Below are 17,767 nucleotides of genomic sequence, written 5' to 3'. Positions count from 1 at the left end.
TGCGGGAGGCCTTGACCCCTGTGCCAGGCCCCTGCGGCTGCGGTTCCGTCGGAGGCTGGGGGCCTCCTGCTGCGTGGCCTCCAGACGGAGGGTCCTGCCCTTGCCCGCGTCCTGCAGAGGCCCGTGGTCATCATCGCAGGTGGTGGCCAGGCAGGGGCAGGTTAGAGGCGGCCCCGCATCCCTGCCGCCCTCGCCTCTGCTTGTGACCTGGGGGGACCTGGACGCCCTGGGGGGCAGGTCCCGAGTTCAGCCTGGCGGTGGTTCGTCCAGGGTCTCTATTGCCCCCTTGGCCTTGAAAGGAGGTCTCACTGGTCGGCAGGTGCTCCCTTTCGGTCCCTGAAAGGCTCTCCCTATGCTCTGGCCCCCCCGCCGCTGCGAGAAGCGGGCACCCAGGGCCTCTGAGGTAGTCCGGCCTCCCACCCGGCGGCTTCAGGATCCCCGCTCCTGCCTCGCGGTCCCGCAGTTCCCCTGGGACGCGTCTCTGTGCAGATTTCCTTCTCTTTATCCTGCTTCGGATTCAGCGGGACGCTGTGCCTTGGCGACCTTCGAGGGTAGGCCTCACGTCCCCGAGCTCTCCGGCCCCGCGCAGGCCTGCTGCTCTGAGGACGCCCTCGGGCTTCTGCGCCGGGACGTCCGTCCTCCCTTTGTCACCCGGGCCGTATTCTAGAGCACGGCTCCCAGCGCACCTGCCTGGTCAGCACGTCCGCCTCTGGTGTCCGCGCTGTTAAACCCACCCGCTTTGGCTAAGATCCCAAGTATCGGGTCTTTCGTGTTTAAGGACTGTGGCTGAGGCCTCCCCGAGTATCCGGCTCTTACCCCGGACGTGCACGCGTCTCGTTGCTTGCTGACGCATCTTAGAAACGGCCACGTCCCCCGCTGTGCCGGATGTCGTGACGTCTCGCGTTGTCTGAGGTCCGATGGTGCTGTTTGTGCTGGCTCTTGACCGCGGTGCCCCATTCCCTTGTGTCGTCAGTGATTTGTCTTGAATTTTAAACCAAGAGAGGTTTATTTTTCTTGCAACTTGGGTGCTCGTTCTTTGAAACCCGGAAGGGATGGGGTCTCTTTCAGAAAGGATTTTCCTTTGCTTCGGCAGGTGCACAGGGGCGGCTCTGACCGTCTTTGGGGCCACATTGGAGTACGTTTCCAGCCTGAGCATTTTTTTTTTCAAGCCACCCAGGTGATGTGAATTCAGGCTGAAAACTGCGTACAGGCGGCCTTGTGGCCCTACGTCCCCAGGGAGGAGGCTGCTGTCAGAACCCCGCAGACGGGGCTTGTGTTCCGCTAACGTTAGCTGCTCACGGTTCTGGAGGCGGGAAGCGCAGGATCAAGGCGCGCGACCACTCAGCGCGGGGCCAGGGCGGCCTCCCAGCCCGGACAGCATCTTGGAACTACAGCCGCAGGCGGCCGATGGGCGAGGGGGCTCGCGGGCACCCTCATAAGGGCGCTAAGCCCATCACCAGGGTGGAGCCTGACACCCACCTCCACACCCCGTCCAGTAGGGATTAGGTTTCGCCGTTGAACTGGAGGGGCCACCTCGGAGGTTCCCTCTTACACTGCCCTGCAGGCAGGGCTGCGCATGTGCGCATGCCCGTGTGGGCGCGTGTGTCCGCTCACTCACCTGGACGGCCCCCCTTGGACGGCAGCTCCGAGATCTCGCTCGCGAGTGTGGGCAGACGCGCCGTCTGGACGGGCCCCAGGCTTTCCTCGCTGTCCCCTGACCCCCGCGGTCCAGGAGACCATGTTCCCGTTGCTCGGTTTGGCAACAGGCTGCCTGCGTCCCTCTGGAGTCCCTCACCCCGGCGTCCAGGCCGGAGCGCCCCCTGGTGCGTCAGCCTCGAGTCCCGGAAGTCGTCTGGTCTGGAATCTTCCGCAGTTCATGGCGGTTGTTGGGCAGGGCGGCCCAGGCGTGCGCAGGTCTAATCCCTGCTCCTGGAGGATCACCCTGCGGGCCGGGGCACAGTGAGGCCCGACAGAGGGGCATCGCCTACACACATGGGCTCAGTGCCGGGACCTCAGATGCGGGTCAGGACCCAGGGGCTCGGCAAAGGCTTCGTGGAGGAGGAGGAGCGGGGGGACGTGAGGGCCTCCGTCGGCAGCGGCATCAGAGAGGCGCCCGGAGTGGGCCGGGAGGGCAGAGGGGTAGGTACGGGGCCACCCGGGGCCCGCACTGAGCCCCCGGGGGGCACGGAGGTCCGCACTTGGGACGCAGCCAGTGCAGGGCCCGGGACGGGGGTGGAGACCCGGGAGCCCTGGGCTTCAGCCCGGTCCCTGTACGGCGGCCAGCGCTGGCCCTTCCCGCCGCCCTCCACGCCCCGCCTGTCGCCTGTCTTGGAGGGCGGCTTCCCCACCTTCCCCTCCATGCGCTCCAAGGGCTACAGGCCGGGTCCCTGGCACCTGTGAGGACCCGGCCCCACCGGACACACCAGGGGCTCCCCCAGAGGAAGAGCTGGGAGGGCGCAAAGCCTGTCCCCTGTGCTGCAGGGGGGGTGGGGGGCAGGCGGTTGTGGAGGGCCGCACAGGTGCCTCCCGCCCCAGCAGGGAGACCAGGCGGGTGAGTCCTGGTTCCGGGCAGGAGCTGGATGCGGTCGCCTCCCCAGGTCGTTGGGGGCGGGGGGCGCTGCCCCCAGGAAGCAGGGCCCCCGGGGTGCTGGGTCTGCTCCCTGCCGGGGGCGCCCACCTGGAAGAGGGCGTTGAGGGGCGGGTGCGCGGGGTCCCAGGGCTCCAGCCGCCTCCCTGGCCCGAGGCGGACTCCAGCCTCTTGCTTTCAGAGCCAGCGCCCCCGCGACGGGGGGGCCCAGGACCTCCTCCTTCTGTGGAGACAGGCGACCGCGCTCCGGGCACAGCTGGCCGAACTGCGCGCAGCCACGGACAGGTGACGGCCGGGGACCCGTGTGGGGGAGACGGGCGCCTGGATGGGGCCTGAGGCTCAGTGGCGGTGCTGACTCGCCTCCCAGGGGGCTCGCGGACATGCGAGCGGAGGCGGCCAGGACGGCCCGGCGCCTGCGCACAGCCTGCCTCAGCCTCGACTGCCACCTGCGGCTGTCGGCCCGCGGCGAGCCCGGCGCCCCGGAGCAGCAGGCCCTGCAGGCTGCGCGGCTGGAGCGGCAGCTCCGGGACAAGGTGCGGGAGATGCTCCAGCTGCAGGGCCGCTGGGACGCCGAGAAGGTGGCGCTCCGGGCCAGGTGGGTGCGGCAGCCAGCGGGTGGGCGGGAGGGAGGGAGGACGAGGGCCGGGCGCCTCCCAGCCCCTCCCCGCTCCCAGCGGCCACGGTTCCCAGACACGCACGGGCCCCGCGTGCAGCTGTACCGGGGGCCTCCGTGCTGCCGCTCACCCTCGTGACGGTGCCCCTGGCGGCACAGGACGGTCCCCAACGTGGCAGGCTCACGCGGCCCGAACCAATCCCGGAGGCCAGGCGAGGGCGCCCAAACCTTGAGGGTCTCAGCTGCGGCAGGCGGGCATGGCCCGTGTCCTCGTGGCCGGTCCCAGAAGTGGAATTCCCGGCCTCGCAGCACGTCCCTGCCGCAGTGGGCGCCCGCTTGGAGGCTGACCACTTGAGAGGCTGAGGCAGGTGGGGGCCCAGGTCTACGCTGGGTGCAGCTGAGACCGGGGCCCTCCTGGGGCCTGCGAGCCTCGGAGCGAGCATGCGAGGTCCTGGACGCAGAGGACGTGTCCGTGGCTCAGACGTGAGGGCAGCTTCCGCGGGCAGCGGGGAGACAGCTCCCCAGGGAAGGCTGAGCCTGCTGCCCCCGGGCGCAGCTCCAAGGGGCGAGGATCGCCTGGCCACAGGCACCTGCCAGGCTGCGGGGAAGAAGGCCGCCCTGCCCTCGGGGGCCACTTGAGTCAAACAGACCCCAACACGGGGGGCGGGGGGGGGGGAGGCGGTTGCGGAGGGCCACACAGGTGCCTCCCGCCCCAGCAGGGAGACCAGGCGGGTGAGTCCTGGTTCTGGGCAGGAGCTGGATGCGGTCACCTCCCCAAAGGGGCGAGGCAGGCGGGCCCAGGGGTGCCAGATGCAGGGGCAGCTTCCCGGGCCTGCGCGGAAGATGCTGGAACCACAGCACAGGAGACCCAGATGCCCCGGGGTCTTTGAGAAGGAGAGGGACGATGACATCACTTGGTGGCGGAGGTGGTCCCGGCGGAGGACGCAGCTGGGCTGAGGGCCCGGAGGACGGGCGTGGAGCCTCCGGGAGCCTCAGGCCGTGACGCTGGAGAGCGGAGTTGGGGTCGGGGTGGGCCTGGGGCACTGGACTCTGCTCCCGAGGCCGTGGGGACCACCGAAGGTCCTAGAGCGGGAGAGAGGCGTCTGGTCGGACGGGGCTGAGGTCCACTGAGCCGCGCCGCGGGGGCCGGGAGCGGGCAGCGCTGGGCTGTTCTCTGCTGACGCCCCCGACCGCCCTCCAGGCTCTCGGAGCAGACGCTGCTGGTGGAGAAGCTCACGGAGCAGAGCTCCAAGCACGAGAGCACCATCGCTTCCCTCAGGGCGGACCTCCAGGCCTGGGTGCGGGGCGGGCACTGGGTGGGCGCGGGGTGGGGGGCGGCCGCCTGCCCTGCCCGCTGAGGCCCTGCTGTGGCCACAGGAGTCCCCGCGCGGTGGAGGCCAGAGGGCGGCGGGCGTCCTGGAGGAGGAAGCTGCGTCCCTGCGGCGCGTGTTGAGGAGAATCGCAGAGGTGCGGCCGCCTGGGGCTTCCTGTGGGACCGCAGGCACCTGCCAGGATCTGGAAGGTCCTGAGCTCGTGCCCCTCCGCCCCGTCCTCTCTGCACCCCGTAGGTGGCCCAGGCAGACGCGGGGGGCCCGCTGCTGGCGACGAGCGGCAGCACCGAGGCCGAGGAGGCCGGGCGCCAGCTGAGGAGGCCCGCGTGCTCTGCGTCCCCACCCCCGGCGCGCTCCCCGGACACCCCGGAGGCGGCCCTGCAGGCCGTGCAGGCGGCCATCGAGCGGCGGCGGTGGCGGGAGCAGGTGGGCGGCCACGGCCCAGGGCAGGAGGCAAAGCCGGGCGGGTCCCGGGGCTGCGGGAGGAGTGGGGTCCCATCAAGGCCCGCCCAGGCCATTGGGGCTCACGCCGCCACCCCCCCGCCGCCGCTCCCCCCCCAGGAGCTGCGCCTGCAGCTGGAGTCGGCGGAGGCGCGGGCCGCCCGGCTCCGGGAGCAGCTGTCCAGGGACCGGCAGGAGCTGCAGGCGCAGGCCCGGGAGGCACAGCAGTGCCCGGCGTGCGGCGAGCTCCTGCGGAGGTGACCGGGGCGCGCAGGGCAGAGGACAGAGCGGCTCCTGGCGAGGCCACGTGCCCGGGCCCCCTGCCCCCAGCCCCGCGGCGACCCGCCTGCTCCGAGGCCCTGCCCCCCTGGGCCCACCTGGCTGCCGCCGCCCAGGATGCAGCCCCCCAAAGCCCCGGCTGAGCATGCGCCCTGCCCCCGGCCCCCAACTCCCGGGACTCCTCCCGCCATCCTTCAGGAACGGCCCCAAAGTCCCCCAAACGCCCTTCTGGCCACATCCATGGGCGGCCTGAGAGCCCTCCTGGGGGCTGTGGATCCCATGGCCTGAGGTGCAGGCGGCCAGGAGGCCTTCTGGATGCTTCCTGCACATGCTGCTGCCCCAAGGCCGGTGGCGGTGGGACCTGAAGCTCCCCTGCTCGGTGCTGAGTGAGGGGCCAGGAGACGGACAGGAGGCCACTTCCCCTCATCACCCCGGGGGTGGGGACTACGGCTCCCTTGGGGAGGTGCCTTCTCGGGGTGACCTGACGGCGCCTTGGTGCAGAGACAGGACGTTGGGGGTGACATGAGTCCCACGCCCGCCCCAAGAGGCACCCAGGGAGGGACGGGAGCAGGGCTCAGGCTGGCGTGGGGCGCGGCTGGGGCTCCTACTGGGGCAGCCCTGGCTTGGGGGGCCGGTGTGGCTGCTGGGGGGCAAGCCGTGGCTCCGGGGACAGGTGGGCAGGTCTGGGTGGGCCCCTCACGGGGGTGGGGGCGGGGGACCCAGGGGCGTTTGGGAGACGGAGGCTCCAGGATTTGGTGCTTCAAGGGCCGGGGCCTGAGGGCGCAGCCAAGGCTCGGATTCCCGGCTGGGGCAGCTGGCAGCTCTCCAGGGCCTGCGCCGCCAGTCGGGACCAGGCCCGCGGGACAAGCAGATGCGGAGGTGGGGACGGTGCCAGGGAGGAGGGTCCGCCCGTCAGACTGTCCTGCGGGGACCATGCGCTTGGCCGGCGGGGGGCAGAGGGCCGGCCGAGCAGAGGGCGCAGCGGGGGAGCCCGACTTTGAGCGCCCTGGGGGCTCGTGGAAGCCTCGAGAGGGGCATGCCTGGGCCCGGAGGCTGGGTGCCTCCCCGGGTGCACACCCACGGGCGCCTGGCCCGCACACTGCCTGCCTTCCCGCGCTCCCGCCCAGGCCGAGGTTCAAGCCCACCCGGGGCGTGACCCGGTCCCGGGGCTCCCCAACCTCCGCCTCCCCTGCTCCCAGAGAGAAAAGGGCCCTGGAGCCGGCGGTGGAGGAGATGAGGAGGAAGGCGGCCGCGCTGGAGAACGCAGAGCTGCAGGGGGGCGGCCTGCTATGGGCGCAGCAGAGGGGAGGGCTGCAGGCCGGGCACGGGGCTGGTCGCCAGGCTCCTGAGGGCAGCACAGGGTCCCCGTCACCCCGCCCACGGCCTGCCCCCCACAGGGGCAGAGGTGGACACAGGAACCTCCCTGCAGGGCCACCCACACTCCCCCGGGCTCCCCGGGCTCCCCGGGCTCCCCGGGCCCCCCGCCCCGCGGCCCCCGGCTTGCCCCAAGCTAACCGCACCCCTTCCCCTCTGGTTTCTGCACCTCAGTCCGGGGCGCCTGGAGCAGCTGGAGGAGAAGGTCTCGGGGCTCAGGAGGGAGCTGGTGTCCGCCCAGGAGGCGCTGCACTCGGCCCAGCTGCAGACAGACATTGTGGAGAGCGAGAGGGAGGGTCTGCGCAGGGCCCTGGCCCGGGTACCGCTCCGCGCCCGCTGTGCCCCCGTCCCCGCTCGCCTGTTCGCTCACCCCCGGGGCCCTCAGTCCATCCAGATTTCCCAGCACCACTGGCGGCCTCCTGGGGCCCCAGCTGCAGGCCCTGGCCCGTCCCCCACCATCCCGGCTGCTAGCCACCGCTGCTTCTCTGCGCCGGCTCCCTTGGTACCCTGTCACCCCTCTGGGCCGCAGCCTGGGTGCCCAGGGGGCCGCCGTCCCCCTCAGAGGCCTCCCCACCCTGCCCCGCCCAGAGCGTCAGCTTGCACACCTCCACAACGCGGGGCTCACTCCCTCCCAGCTCTGGCCTGCAGGAAGCCGAGTGTCCCCCGGCGTCCCTCTGGTGTCCCCCATGGGGGTGACGGCCGCCCTGCCTCCCCACCCTAGGCCGAGTCCAGCAACACTGACCTGGAACTGCTCGTGACCCGGCTGAAGTCAGAGGGAGTGGAGCAGAGGGACTCCCTGGCCAGGATGGCTGCGCTGACGGAGGGCCTGGCTGAGGACAGAAGCCACCTGAGCCACCTGGTCCTGCAGGTGAGGTTGGGCCCCTCACCTCCCACCTCTCCATCTCCTCCAATCCTACACGGAGAGCAGGTGTGGCAGGAGGAGGCCGGGCAGGGGGTCAGCCCGAGGGACGGGGCGGGGTGGGGGGGAGCCTAGGTGCAGACCCCTCCCCCTCCCAGCAGCTGGAGCAGGAGCGGGACCGGCTGCGGGAGCAGCAGAAGGCGCTGGAGCAGGAGCAGGCGGGCGCGCGGGAGCGGCTGGCGCGGGCGGAGCAGCAGCTGGAGCAGGTGCAGGGGCAGGCGGCCCGCCTCCAGCAGCAGGTGGGCCAGGTGAGGTGTGGAGGGCTCCTGCTGCCCCAGCGGGGCTGCCCCGCCTCTGTGGGTGCGGAAGGTCGCGGGTCACCATTGGAGGTCCCGCCGGTGAGGGGAGGGTAGGACTGGGGGGTAGGCAGGGTCCCTGGGGCTGTCCCCAGCGTCCCCAGGGGACCCAAGGCCCCGCCCATGACTGGCACACACTTGGGGTCGGGGGCTTCACTGTCTCCTCCGCCACCAGGCTCCCTCCTCCCTGCGTGCTCCATCTGGGGGGGGGGTGGCCTTCTGGGGGGCCGACTCCGCGGGGCAGGGCACTGCAGCGCTTGGCTTGCCTCCATTCGCGGCCCACGGGCCCTGTGCGCCTTGGGACTCCGCGCAGCGCCCTCCACTCTGTCCCGCGCTGGCCCATCCGTCCCGGCCGTCGTCTTCCTCCTCCTTTCACCGCAAGGTGACTCGCACTCGGGAGCCAGCGCGCGTTTCCGTGAGCAGTGACCATTGCGTGCACGGCGTGGCCAGCGCGGAGGAGACGGGGCCGGTCCCCTGGGCCACGCGCTGGCTCCCCCGGGGCAGAGCTCCTGGTGGACGGAGCCGCGGAGTTGGAGTCTCGGCGTCATGGGTGGGAGTCGGGGGTGGGCAGGCGGCAAGAGCTGGGGCTTGACGGCCCAGTAACGGTCCGTGTACGGATAAACCACACTGGCTCCCCCGTGTCCCTGCTGCTGCACGTTTGGGTTCCGTCCACTTTGGGTTGTGATGCGCCAGACGGCCACAGACATCGGTGACCAAGACGCACGAATGTGCAGGGAGGCGGCCGTTTGGGAGGTGGCCGTGGAGCTTAGTAAGAAACCGCCCAGCGATTTTCCGGAGAGATCGCAGTATTTATCCCACCGGCAGCCGCCCGGACGGGGCCTTGCAGCTGCTCCTCGGCCTTGTCGACACTCGACATCATCCACTTTTGCTTTTTAGCTGCTCTGTGTGTGCGGCCACATCCCGCTGTGGTTTTCCTCCGCCTTTCCTGGATCACAAACGATCTTGAGCACACCGGAAATTTGTGGACCTTCTTTTCTTGTCAAGTGTCTGTTCAAATCTTTTGCCCTTTTTTTTTTTTTTTTTGTGGTTTGGTCGTGGGCGTGTAGGAATTCTGCACACACCTTGACCACAAGTGCTTCGTCAGACGGATGTACTTAGAATGGTTTATTCACGTTGGTGACTTTCCTCTATGTTCTCTGCTTTTTTAAAGATTATTTATTTATTTATTCATGAGAGACACAGAGAGAGGCAGAGACGCAGGCAGAGGGAGAAGCAGGCTCCATGCAGGGAGCCCGATGTGGGACTCGATCCCGGGTCTCCAGGGTCACGGCCTGGGCCGCAGGCATATGCTCAACCGCTGAGCCACCCGGGCGTCCCTCCCCGCACTGATTTTTAAAGACGGTCCTTTCTCCCTTGAGTCAACTCAGCGACTCGTTGAAAGCGAATTGAACATATACGCGCAGAGATGAGCACGGGCCAGATTGTCGGTCTGTGCAAATCCATCTGCTCATTCTTTCCCCCAAACCACACTGTCTTGGTTACCACGCTTCTTGCTCAGCCTTGAAATTAAGGAGCACGAGTTCTCTGACCTTATTCTTCTTTTTAAAATGGTTTTGACTGTTGGAAATATCCCACATTTCCGTGTACCCTGCGGGATCAGCTCGTGAGTTTCTGTCCTCCCCGAAAAGCTGTCAGAACCTACTCAGTTGGGATCGTGTTGACGTTGTAGGTGGAATCCAGAGGCCTGGGCGCCTTGAGGTGTCCGCTCGTGAGGATGTGGCGTTTCTCTTTACTCACGTCTCTCAGCTGTGGTTTGTTCTCCGTGTAGCTGTCTTGCTCATACTTGATTATCACACCCTGGGCCAGAGGCAGGTGCTAAACCGCTGAGCCACCCAGGGATCCCACACACGGATTTTCCAAGTACCTACTTGTCACCCATTTCTTATATAATTCCATTGAGGTCAGAAAACATAGTGTAGGGGCATCCGGGGGGCTCAGTCAGTTAAGCGTCTGCCTTCAGCTCAGATCACGATCTTGGGGTCCTGGGATCGAGCCCCACATGGAGCTCCTGCTCAGCAAGTAGCCTACTTCCTCCTCTCCTCCCTGCTTGTACTCTCTCTCTCTCTCTCTCTGGCTATCACTTTCTCTCTCAAATAAATAAATAAAATATTTAAGAATAAAAGAAGAAAAAAGAAAAAACATGCTCCATGCTACTTGAATGGCTCTAAAGGTACTGAGGCATGTTTTTGGCCCAGCCAGTCTTGCTGAGCATCCCATGCTCGTGTGAGAAGAGCCAGCACAGTGATACTGGTGGATGCAGGGTCAATAAATATCAATTACGTCAAATATTGTTCAAATATTCCATGTCCTCACTGTTTTTTGTTTGTTAGTTTGTCTTATTTGTTTTACTTGGCTGGTTGTTGTTGTCTACTTGCTCTAACAATTCATGCTAGAAGGGCATTAAACTATCTGTGATTGCAGAATTATCCATTTCAAATTGTAGTCCTGTTTATTCTTGCCTCATAGTTTGAATTCTTGTTATTAGGCGCATACACGTTTAGTATTTTATGTCTTCGTGATGCACTGACTCTCCATCACTATGAAATGTCCCCTCTTATCTCCCCTGACACTCTTTTCCTTGATTTCTACTTTTTGTGGAGTTGATAGAGCCACACCAACTTTCTCATGCTGTTTTCTTTGTATACCCTTCAAGAAATTTACTTCTGATTCATCTCTGTCTGTATATTTAAAGTGTGTTTCTCATAAAAAGCATATGCTTGGGTCTTGCTTTTTTTAAGAATTTATTTATTTACTCATGAAGGACCCAGAGAGAGAGAGGCAGAGGCACAGGCAGAAGGAGAAGCAGGCTCCCTGCAGGAGCCCAATGTGGAACTCAATCCCAGGACCCCGGGGTCATGCCTTGGGCCAAAGGGAGATGCTCAACCGCTGAGCCTCCCAGGTGCCCTGGGTCTTGCTTTTATATTCACTCTGGACAGTTTCGACTTGTTGATTACAGTGTTTGTACCATTTACATTTAGTGTAACCATTGATAGGCTTGGTTTTATTCTACTGTCTTGGTAACTTTTTTCTATTTGTGTCATTATAAACACATTTTTACCTTCCTCATTTCTGGACTTATTTTGGGTTATTTTCATATTTATGTAGTATTCCATTTTACGTTTTCTTTTTTCTTTATTTTTTTTTTTGCTATTTTATGTTTTCTAATGGTATTTCTAAGCTGTACTTATTTTGCTTATTGTTTTAGTAATTATTCTGAAATTATTATATGCATAGTTTATATTCAAATAATTTCATGTTACTTCAAAAACAATTTAAGACCTTCACAATAGTATGTCACATTTATCTCTCCCATCCTTTGTGCTCTTGTTGCTATATATTTTACTTCTACATGTGCTGTTATAAACCCTACAATAGTGGCAGCCCAGGTGGCTCAGGGGTTTGGCGCCACCTTCAGTCCAGTGCATGATCCCGGAGTCCCGGGATCAAGTCCCACGTCAGGCTCCCTGCATGGAGCCTGCTTCTCCCTCTGCCTGGGTCTCTGCCTCTCTCTGTGTGTCTCTCAGGAATAAATGAATAAAATCTTTAATAAATAAATAAACCCTACAATATGTTATTAATATTTTTGTTTTAAATGGTCACTTTAACTACGCGCGCGCACACACACACTTCAGTTATCTGGTGAAATTCTTTATCTTCACAGTATGTTAATTGTAATCTTTTTCAAGTCTTTGTCTGATAACTCCCAACATCTGCAGCCTCTAACAGGTCCCTTTCTATTGTCTTTTATATCTTGGTTTTCAGTCATTGGGCTTGCTTCTTGATATGGGTAATAATTTTGTTGAATAAGACTTTATGTTTTTATAGAGATCATTTGAGCCTCTGAATGATATCAACTTTTTCCAGAGGGAATTGGCTTTTGATTTGGGGAAATCAGAGCAGGGCCAGATCGCCTGTATCCAGTCTGGGCTCACACTGGTTTGTAAGTGGGTTTCAATCCCTCATGAAGAGCGGCCTATTTCTGGTGTGCGCCGGGGTGCAACACCGCTCCCCCGGGCCCCTCACTGGATGAGTCGGGTGTAGACCAGGCCCTCTACCTTCCGGCAAGCTCCACCACCAGGTTTTGTTTTCTCAGTTCTCTCAGCTGCCACTTCTCATTCAGATTCAGAGTCCCTCACCCCTATACTGCTTGGGAATTATTAAAAAAAAAAAAATACAGAATCTGAGTCTCCCTCCCCTCTGATGTCTCACCTCTCAAACACCAGCTGCTTTGGTGGCTTTGAACTCCAGGTTAAGCCTCCCTAGTCTCATCAGTCAAGTTCCCAGGCCTTATCCTTGCTGCAAAGGCTCTGGGCCTTGTGCTACTTCAGGGCTGGCAGATACTGCAAGGAAAACCTGTGGCCAGGTGTCGGGCTCGATTAGGTCCACGTCTCCTTGGGTCTTGGCCATGTGGCACCTCCTAGGCCCTCATACGATTGTGATGTTGCAGGTGTGCTGCATAGATTTTCTAGCTGCTCCAGGTGGGAGGGTTGGTCTCCAACAAACTTTCACCATCATCAGAAGCAGAAAGTACTGGTCTCGATGTTTGAAGATACTTTTATACGTTATAGGAGACTAGGATGGACAGTATTTGCCTTCAGCATTTTGATGAATCCATCCCACCATCTTCTGACTTTCCTTGTTGCTGTTTGGAAATCAAATGTCATTCCTATTGTTGCTCATTTTAAGCTAACGTGTGTTTTTCTGTCTGATTTTAAAATTTGTATTTCTCTATCTCCGGTATTCAGAAACATTACTGTGCTCTGTGTCCGTGATGTTTTCTTCATGTATATCCCCCTGGATGATTATGGCTCCTTTTAAATCTGTGGCTCGATGGATTTTACTGGACTGGGGCATTCTTGTGCAGTATCCGTTCAAGTATTCCCTCTGCTCTCCTCCTGCAACTTCCATTGTACACGTGTTGGACCTGTTTGCCTTGTCCCGTGTGTTACACTCTCTTCAGTATTTTTCATCCTTTTTTTCTCTTCATGATTCAGTCTGGATACAATCTTCTGCTGAACTTCCAGACTGGTAGTCCTCTCTCTTCTGTCTAAGCTGGCATTGAACCTTTTTGGTTATTGTATTTTAAAATTATACTGTTTATATCTAGTTTCTAGTGCTCTTGTGAAATTCTGTATCTTGCCATCCATCTTCTTGAACATTGAATCACAGCTACTTTATTTATTTATTTATTTATTTATTTATTTATTTATTTATTTATTTATCTTATCACAGCTACTTTAAACTCTGTCTGCGAACTCCAATATCTGAGTATTCAAGAGGGCAGGGAGGCATCGGTTTTTGTTTTATGTTCTTACCTGTGGGGTTTTGTTTTGTTTTGTTTTTGCCATATGATCCTATCTCCTGATACACCTGGTAATGTTGACTAAATGCCAAATATAGGTGAAAAGTCGTAGAAACGACGTGAGGATCTTGATGACGCTATTCTTCTTCCAGAGAAGACTCACCTTTGGTTCTGGCAGGCAGTGAAGGGAAACGACCCCCTAGTCTCTGGTTGGAGTGATTGAAGTCTGAGCTTCAGCTTTCCTGAGGGATGATCTATTCCCAGGTCGGCGCCACTACTGGGTGAAGCCCTGCGGGGATTGCCACTAAAAGCCGGGATGCTATTTAGGGCTCCTCTGTCATGAAGGCTCTGAACTTGAGTTTTTGCTCCCCTGAGGCCATAGCCACTGTCTGGGCTTCTCAGTTTCTCGGCCAAAATGTCTAAATCAGCAAATTCTGAGGAGAGAAGAGATGCCAGGTGGTGCCTCTAAGGTCTCGGCTCCCCAGTCCCCCCGCCCTGGCAGCTCCCTGAGGCCTTGTACAGACCCCTGTGCTAGGTTCTGGCCACACTCGTGTGGTGCTCTTGATGGAAGTGTTTGTCTGCGGCGCCTGGTCCTCTGCCCCCTCCTGCCATCGCTGGGTGATGTTTCTTGCCCCCTGGACACCCGTGGCCCAGCCCAGGTCACCATCTGGGTCAGCAGTGGGCTCTTCCCTGGGAATGCTCAGCTTCCCCATCGCAGCTACAGGAGCGGGGGCCCCTCTGCTGTGAAAACACCCACGTGCACCTCTGAAGCCCCAGCAGTCTCCTGCCCACTCTCCTCCCCGTCTCGTCCCCCACGCCCTCTGCACAAAGTTGCTTCTTTTCTCTTGAGCGCCCCTCACCCTCCCACTCTCTGCCAGACTGTCTCGTCCCCCTCCCGTAGGTCACATGCAAGAAACAGGCGCTGGAGGAGCAGCTGGCCCAGAGCCTGCAGGACCAGGAGGCCCAGATGGACACTCTGCAGAGGGCCCTGCAGGAGAAGGAGGCTTTGTCTGAGGAGCGGACCCAGCTGCTGGCCAAACAGGCGGCCCTGGAGAGGCAGGTCCAGCTCACAGCTGCGGAGGCAGCTGACCTCAGGTACCCAGGGCCCCACCAGCAGGTCGTGTCCACGTGGCCTCCGCCCTGAAGAGCCTGGAGTGCGGCAGGGGGTGGGCACTCACTCAGCAACAGCAGAGCAATTCTGTCCACGTGGGAGAGAGGCTGGGAGTGAGGGGCAAACACAGAGCCCGGGTAGGAGGAGCATCTAGGAGTGAATCTGGTGAGACCCCGGGGATGGGCCTCCTGAGCAAGGTGGCCACGCTGGCCAGACAGCAGGGAATCAGAAACCTAGTTCGGACCAGCAGAAGGAAGACCTGGAATGTCTTGCTCATGGATCTAAGAAGTTCAGGGTACACATGGCTTCAGGCCAGGCTGGATCCAGGTGCTCCCACAGTGCTGTGGGAATCCTGCCTCTCCCTGCTCAGTGCTGCTTAACTCAGGGGGTTCTGTTCCCAGGTAGGCTCACGGCGAGAGGGGTGGTGCCCACTCCAGGCTCCCTCCTTCAGCAGACAGCCCTTCTCCCCACAAAGCCCCCAACCTGAGCCACTTGATGTCCCTGAACCAATCCCGGGAGTTGCTGGGCTCAGGTTGACAGGCTGGGGTCAGGTCCATCCCCGAAGCCAGGGGCGGTGCCAGCCCCGGGGAACCAGGAGGTCGAGGGCAGGGGCAGGATGAGCTTCAAAGACCATCAGGTGCCACTTCTGAGGACACGAAATAGGCACTTGGGGAGAGAACAGGGGGTGCCTGTGGCCGTTGCCCAGTGAGCTGAGCTCATCCCGCGGCCTCGGTACCTTCCTGCCACCAAACTTGCGGGCTCCCTTGGGAACACCCAAGTATTTTTATAGAAAAGATTTTCTCCTGAAATTCCAGAATCTGGGTCACGAGAACCCTTCGAGTCCCAGGTCCTTAAACCTCCTCGCAGACAAACCTCTTTTGCAAATGAAAGCTGGCGGAGAGATTGGAGCAGGGGGTCCCTGCCTGCCGCCCCCTCCCGGCCCCAGCGGTACCCGGATCCCGGGCGAGGCCGGCCGGGGCCTCCACAGCCCAGGATCCTCCCTCCAGCCGCAGCCCTGACGGCTGGGCCCGGGGCCTCTGCGCACAGCAGGCCTGTGGCCCACACAGAGCCACGTGCTCCTGAAACAGCCCTTCACGGTGACCAGCCTGAGCTTCTGGCCACAAGTCCCTGCCCTGAACGCACGCACGCCTGGCGCACACGGCCCCTCGCACACACGTGTGTGTCTCTCCGGCTGGCTCGCTGGGGCCGGGGGCCTGAGCTCTAATAGCTCCCGGGGCGTGCTGACACGCGCCAGGTGCAGGAAGTCCTGCTGCAGCTCCCTGCTTCTCTGGGGGCACCGGGCCGGGACCTGGGAGGAGGTGGGTTCAAGGCACTCGAGGGAGCGTTCCCCGCAGCGGGGAGGGGGTCACGCAGATGGGGGGGTTGGGAGGGACATGGGGTGCTGGCGAGGACAGGGAGGAGATGCCAGGTGGTGAGGTTTCCGGGCTCTGCGGGCATCAGGGAGCCCTAGAGGGCATCTGTGTGCCGTACCCCCTGACAAGGTGGCAGCGGGGGGCAGGGAGCTGAGGGGTCCCCACGGCCCAGGCCCTCCCTGGCCCGTCCGCGTGGGTGGGGCCCTGTGTGTGCCCCCCGAGCATGCACGTGTTTGCGGGGTACGCTCGGCGTTGTCCCCTTCGCCCCGCATCACCCAGCACAGGGCCCGGCCCACGAACACTTGGCCGCCTGGTGACTGGCGGCCGCTTGCCTGGCCTCGCACGACTGCTTCAAGCCCCTCCGTCCCGGACCTCCGGAGAGGAGTGGCCGCTGGGAGCTGCGGGAGTTGCGCCGACCCAGGACTCCCCGCGCACACGCGCCTGTGCGCACAGGCAGCAGGGCCGTTTGCACGCCCGGGATCACGGCGCGGGCGGGCGGCTCCGGCCGTTGCTTCTCGGAGGCAAGAGGGGAGAGAAGAGAGCTTCCTCGTCCTCAGTGACAACCCACTGGCTGCGCCGCCCTTGCCAGCATTCTGCGCTTCAGCAGCCCCGAGGCCGAGCCCGGCGCACGCGCTGCCTAGAGCTGCAGTGGGCGTCCTTGCACACGCCTCACGGGGCACGTGTGTTTCCAAGGAACCGGCGTCTGGGAGTGGAATGGCTCGTTCTAAGCACTCTTTAAATTTTGAAATTTCCCAGCCTCCGCTCCACAAGGAAAATGGTCCTCACATCCTTGCCGACGTTGAATGTGACCATTACGTAAAGTTCTGTCGCTCTGATGCCGGGTCCCTCGAGCTCGTGGTGGTGACCGACTGTCCTAGGGTCAGTCAGGTTGGGCAAGCTCTGGATGTGCTTTGTCCCTTTACGTCCTCTTTGTGAATAACCGTCATTTTTCTCGTTTTTCTGTAGGATCAGCTGACTTTCTGTCATTGATTGGTAGGAGCTCTTTGCATATGGTGGATATTAACTCTTTGTCCATCTAGTGCAGATTTTTTTCTTCCAGTCTGTCCCCTGTCTTTTCAGTTGGTTTATGCAAGCTTTCCTGCACAACCATCACCTCGTCTTTAAGTGTATTTACATTGCTGGCCTCTTTATTTTTGGCTTTTGGTTTTTGTGTCTTGCTTAAGAAGATCATATAATACCCTTTGTGTTTTCTTCCAACTATTTTTTTTTTTTGAGAAAGAGAGAGAGCTCGCGTGCATGAGCGCAGGGGAGGGAGAGGGGCAGAGGGAGAGAGAGAGTCTCAAGCAGGCTCCACGCCCAGCATGGGCCCGACCCGGGGCTCTGTCTCAGGACCCTGAGATCATGACCTGAGCTGAAGTCAAGAGTCAGACACTTAACCGACGGAGCCGCCCAGGCGCCCCTCGACTGTTCTTATAGTTCTGAGTTGTTTATCTGTTGTTTGTTTCGTTTAACTTAATCCGCCCGAAAGGTCATTTTGTGCTGAGCCTGATTTGGTTTTGAGATCAAAAAATGAATGAGATGTTCCGTTTATCTCCCGGTTTGCGAGCCGGCCCGCGCCCCACGTCTAGGGACGGGCCCCGCACCGTCCCCCCCGCAGGCCTGCCCGGCTGACGGCCGCTGTCTGCTGACTCCCTGCAGGGCCGAGAGGGACTCTCTGGAGAACACCCTGCTTGACACCCAGCGGCTGTCGGGGCAGCTCCAGGCGGAGCGTGAGCAGCTGGAGGGCGAGACCCAGAGCCTGCGGCTGGCTCGGCAGACCCTGCAAGGTGCCCTCGGGGGGCTGCACGTCCCCCCCGCCCCCCGCCCCGTGGAGCTCAGCCCCGAAGGAGGGAGGCTCCCGGTGCTGGGCCCGGGCGCAAAGCTGGGCAGTGGCCGCAGGCTGAGCGTGGTGGCCCCCTGCCTGGCCCCCGTGCTCCCTGTCGAGCCCAGCCGGCTGTGGGTGGGCCTGACCACGGGCAGTACAAGGTGACAACTCGGGACATTGCAGCGGGCCCGGGGCGCTTGTCCCCGCCAGCTCTGGCAGCGTCCTTGGAGCAGGTGTCCCTCCAGCGCGCCGGCCCTCCGCAGGGAGCTCGTGAGGGTTCCCACCACGGCGCCGT

At 61.7% G+C, this 17,767-nt stretch overlaps 1 protein-coding gene across 1 annotated transcript in view; it reads left to right on the top strand.

Annotated features, from left to right (window-relative positions):
* CROCC2 (ciliary rootlet coiled-coil, rootletin family member 2) overlaps window positions 1-17,767 on the top strand; it is a 65,922-nt gene that overhangs the window by 21,152 nt on the left and 27,003 nt on the right. The window contains 12 exon segments of the mRNA XM_041765927.1: window positions 1,833-1,838; window positions 2,799-2,872; window positions 2,955-3,182; window positions 4,402-4,498; window positions 4,769-4,957; window positions 5,093-5,229; window positions 6,800-6,944; window positions 7,347-7,493; window positions 7,646-7,792; window positions 8,154-8,390; window positions 14,065-14,258; window positions 17,307-17,434. Of these exon segments, the coding sequence (XP_041621861.1) occupies window positions 1,833-1,838; window positions 2,799-2,872; window positions 2,955-3,182; window positions 4,402-4,498; window positions 4,769-4,957; window positions 5,093-5,229; window positions 6,800-6,944; window positions 7,347-7,493; window positions 7,646-7,792; window positions 8,154-8,390; window positions 14,065-14,258; window positions 17,307-17,434 (1,729 nt within the window).

This window comes from Vulpes lagopus, chromosome 8 (genome assembly GCF_018345385.1).
Source record: "Vulpes lagopus strain Blue_001 chromosome 8, ASM1834538v1, whole genome shotgun sequence".
NCBI lineage: Eukaryota > Metazoa > Chordata > Mammalia > Carnivora > Canidae > Vulpes > Vulpes lagopus.
The sequence above is the reverse complement of the archived record's forward strand: the minus strand, read 5'-3'. Positions and strand labels throughout refer to the sequence as shown.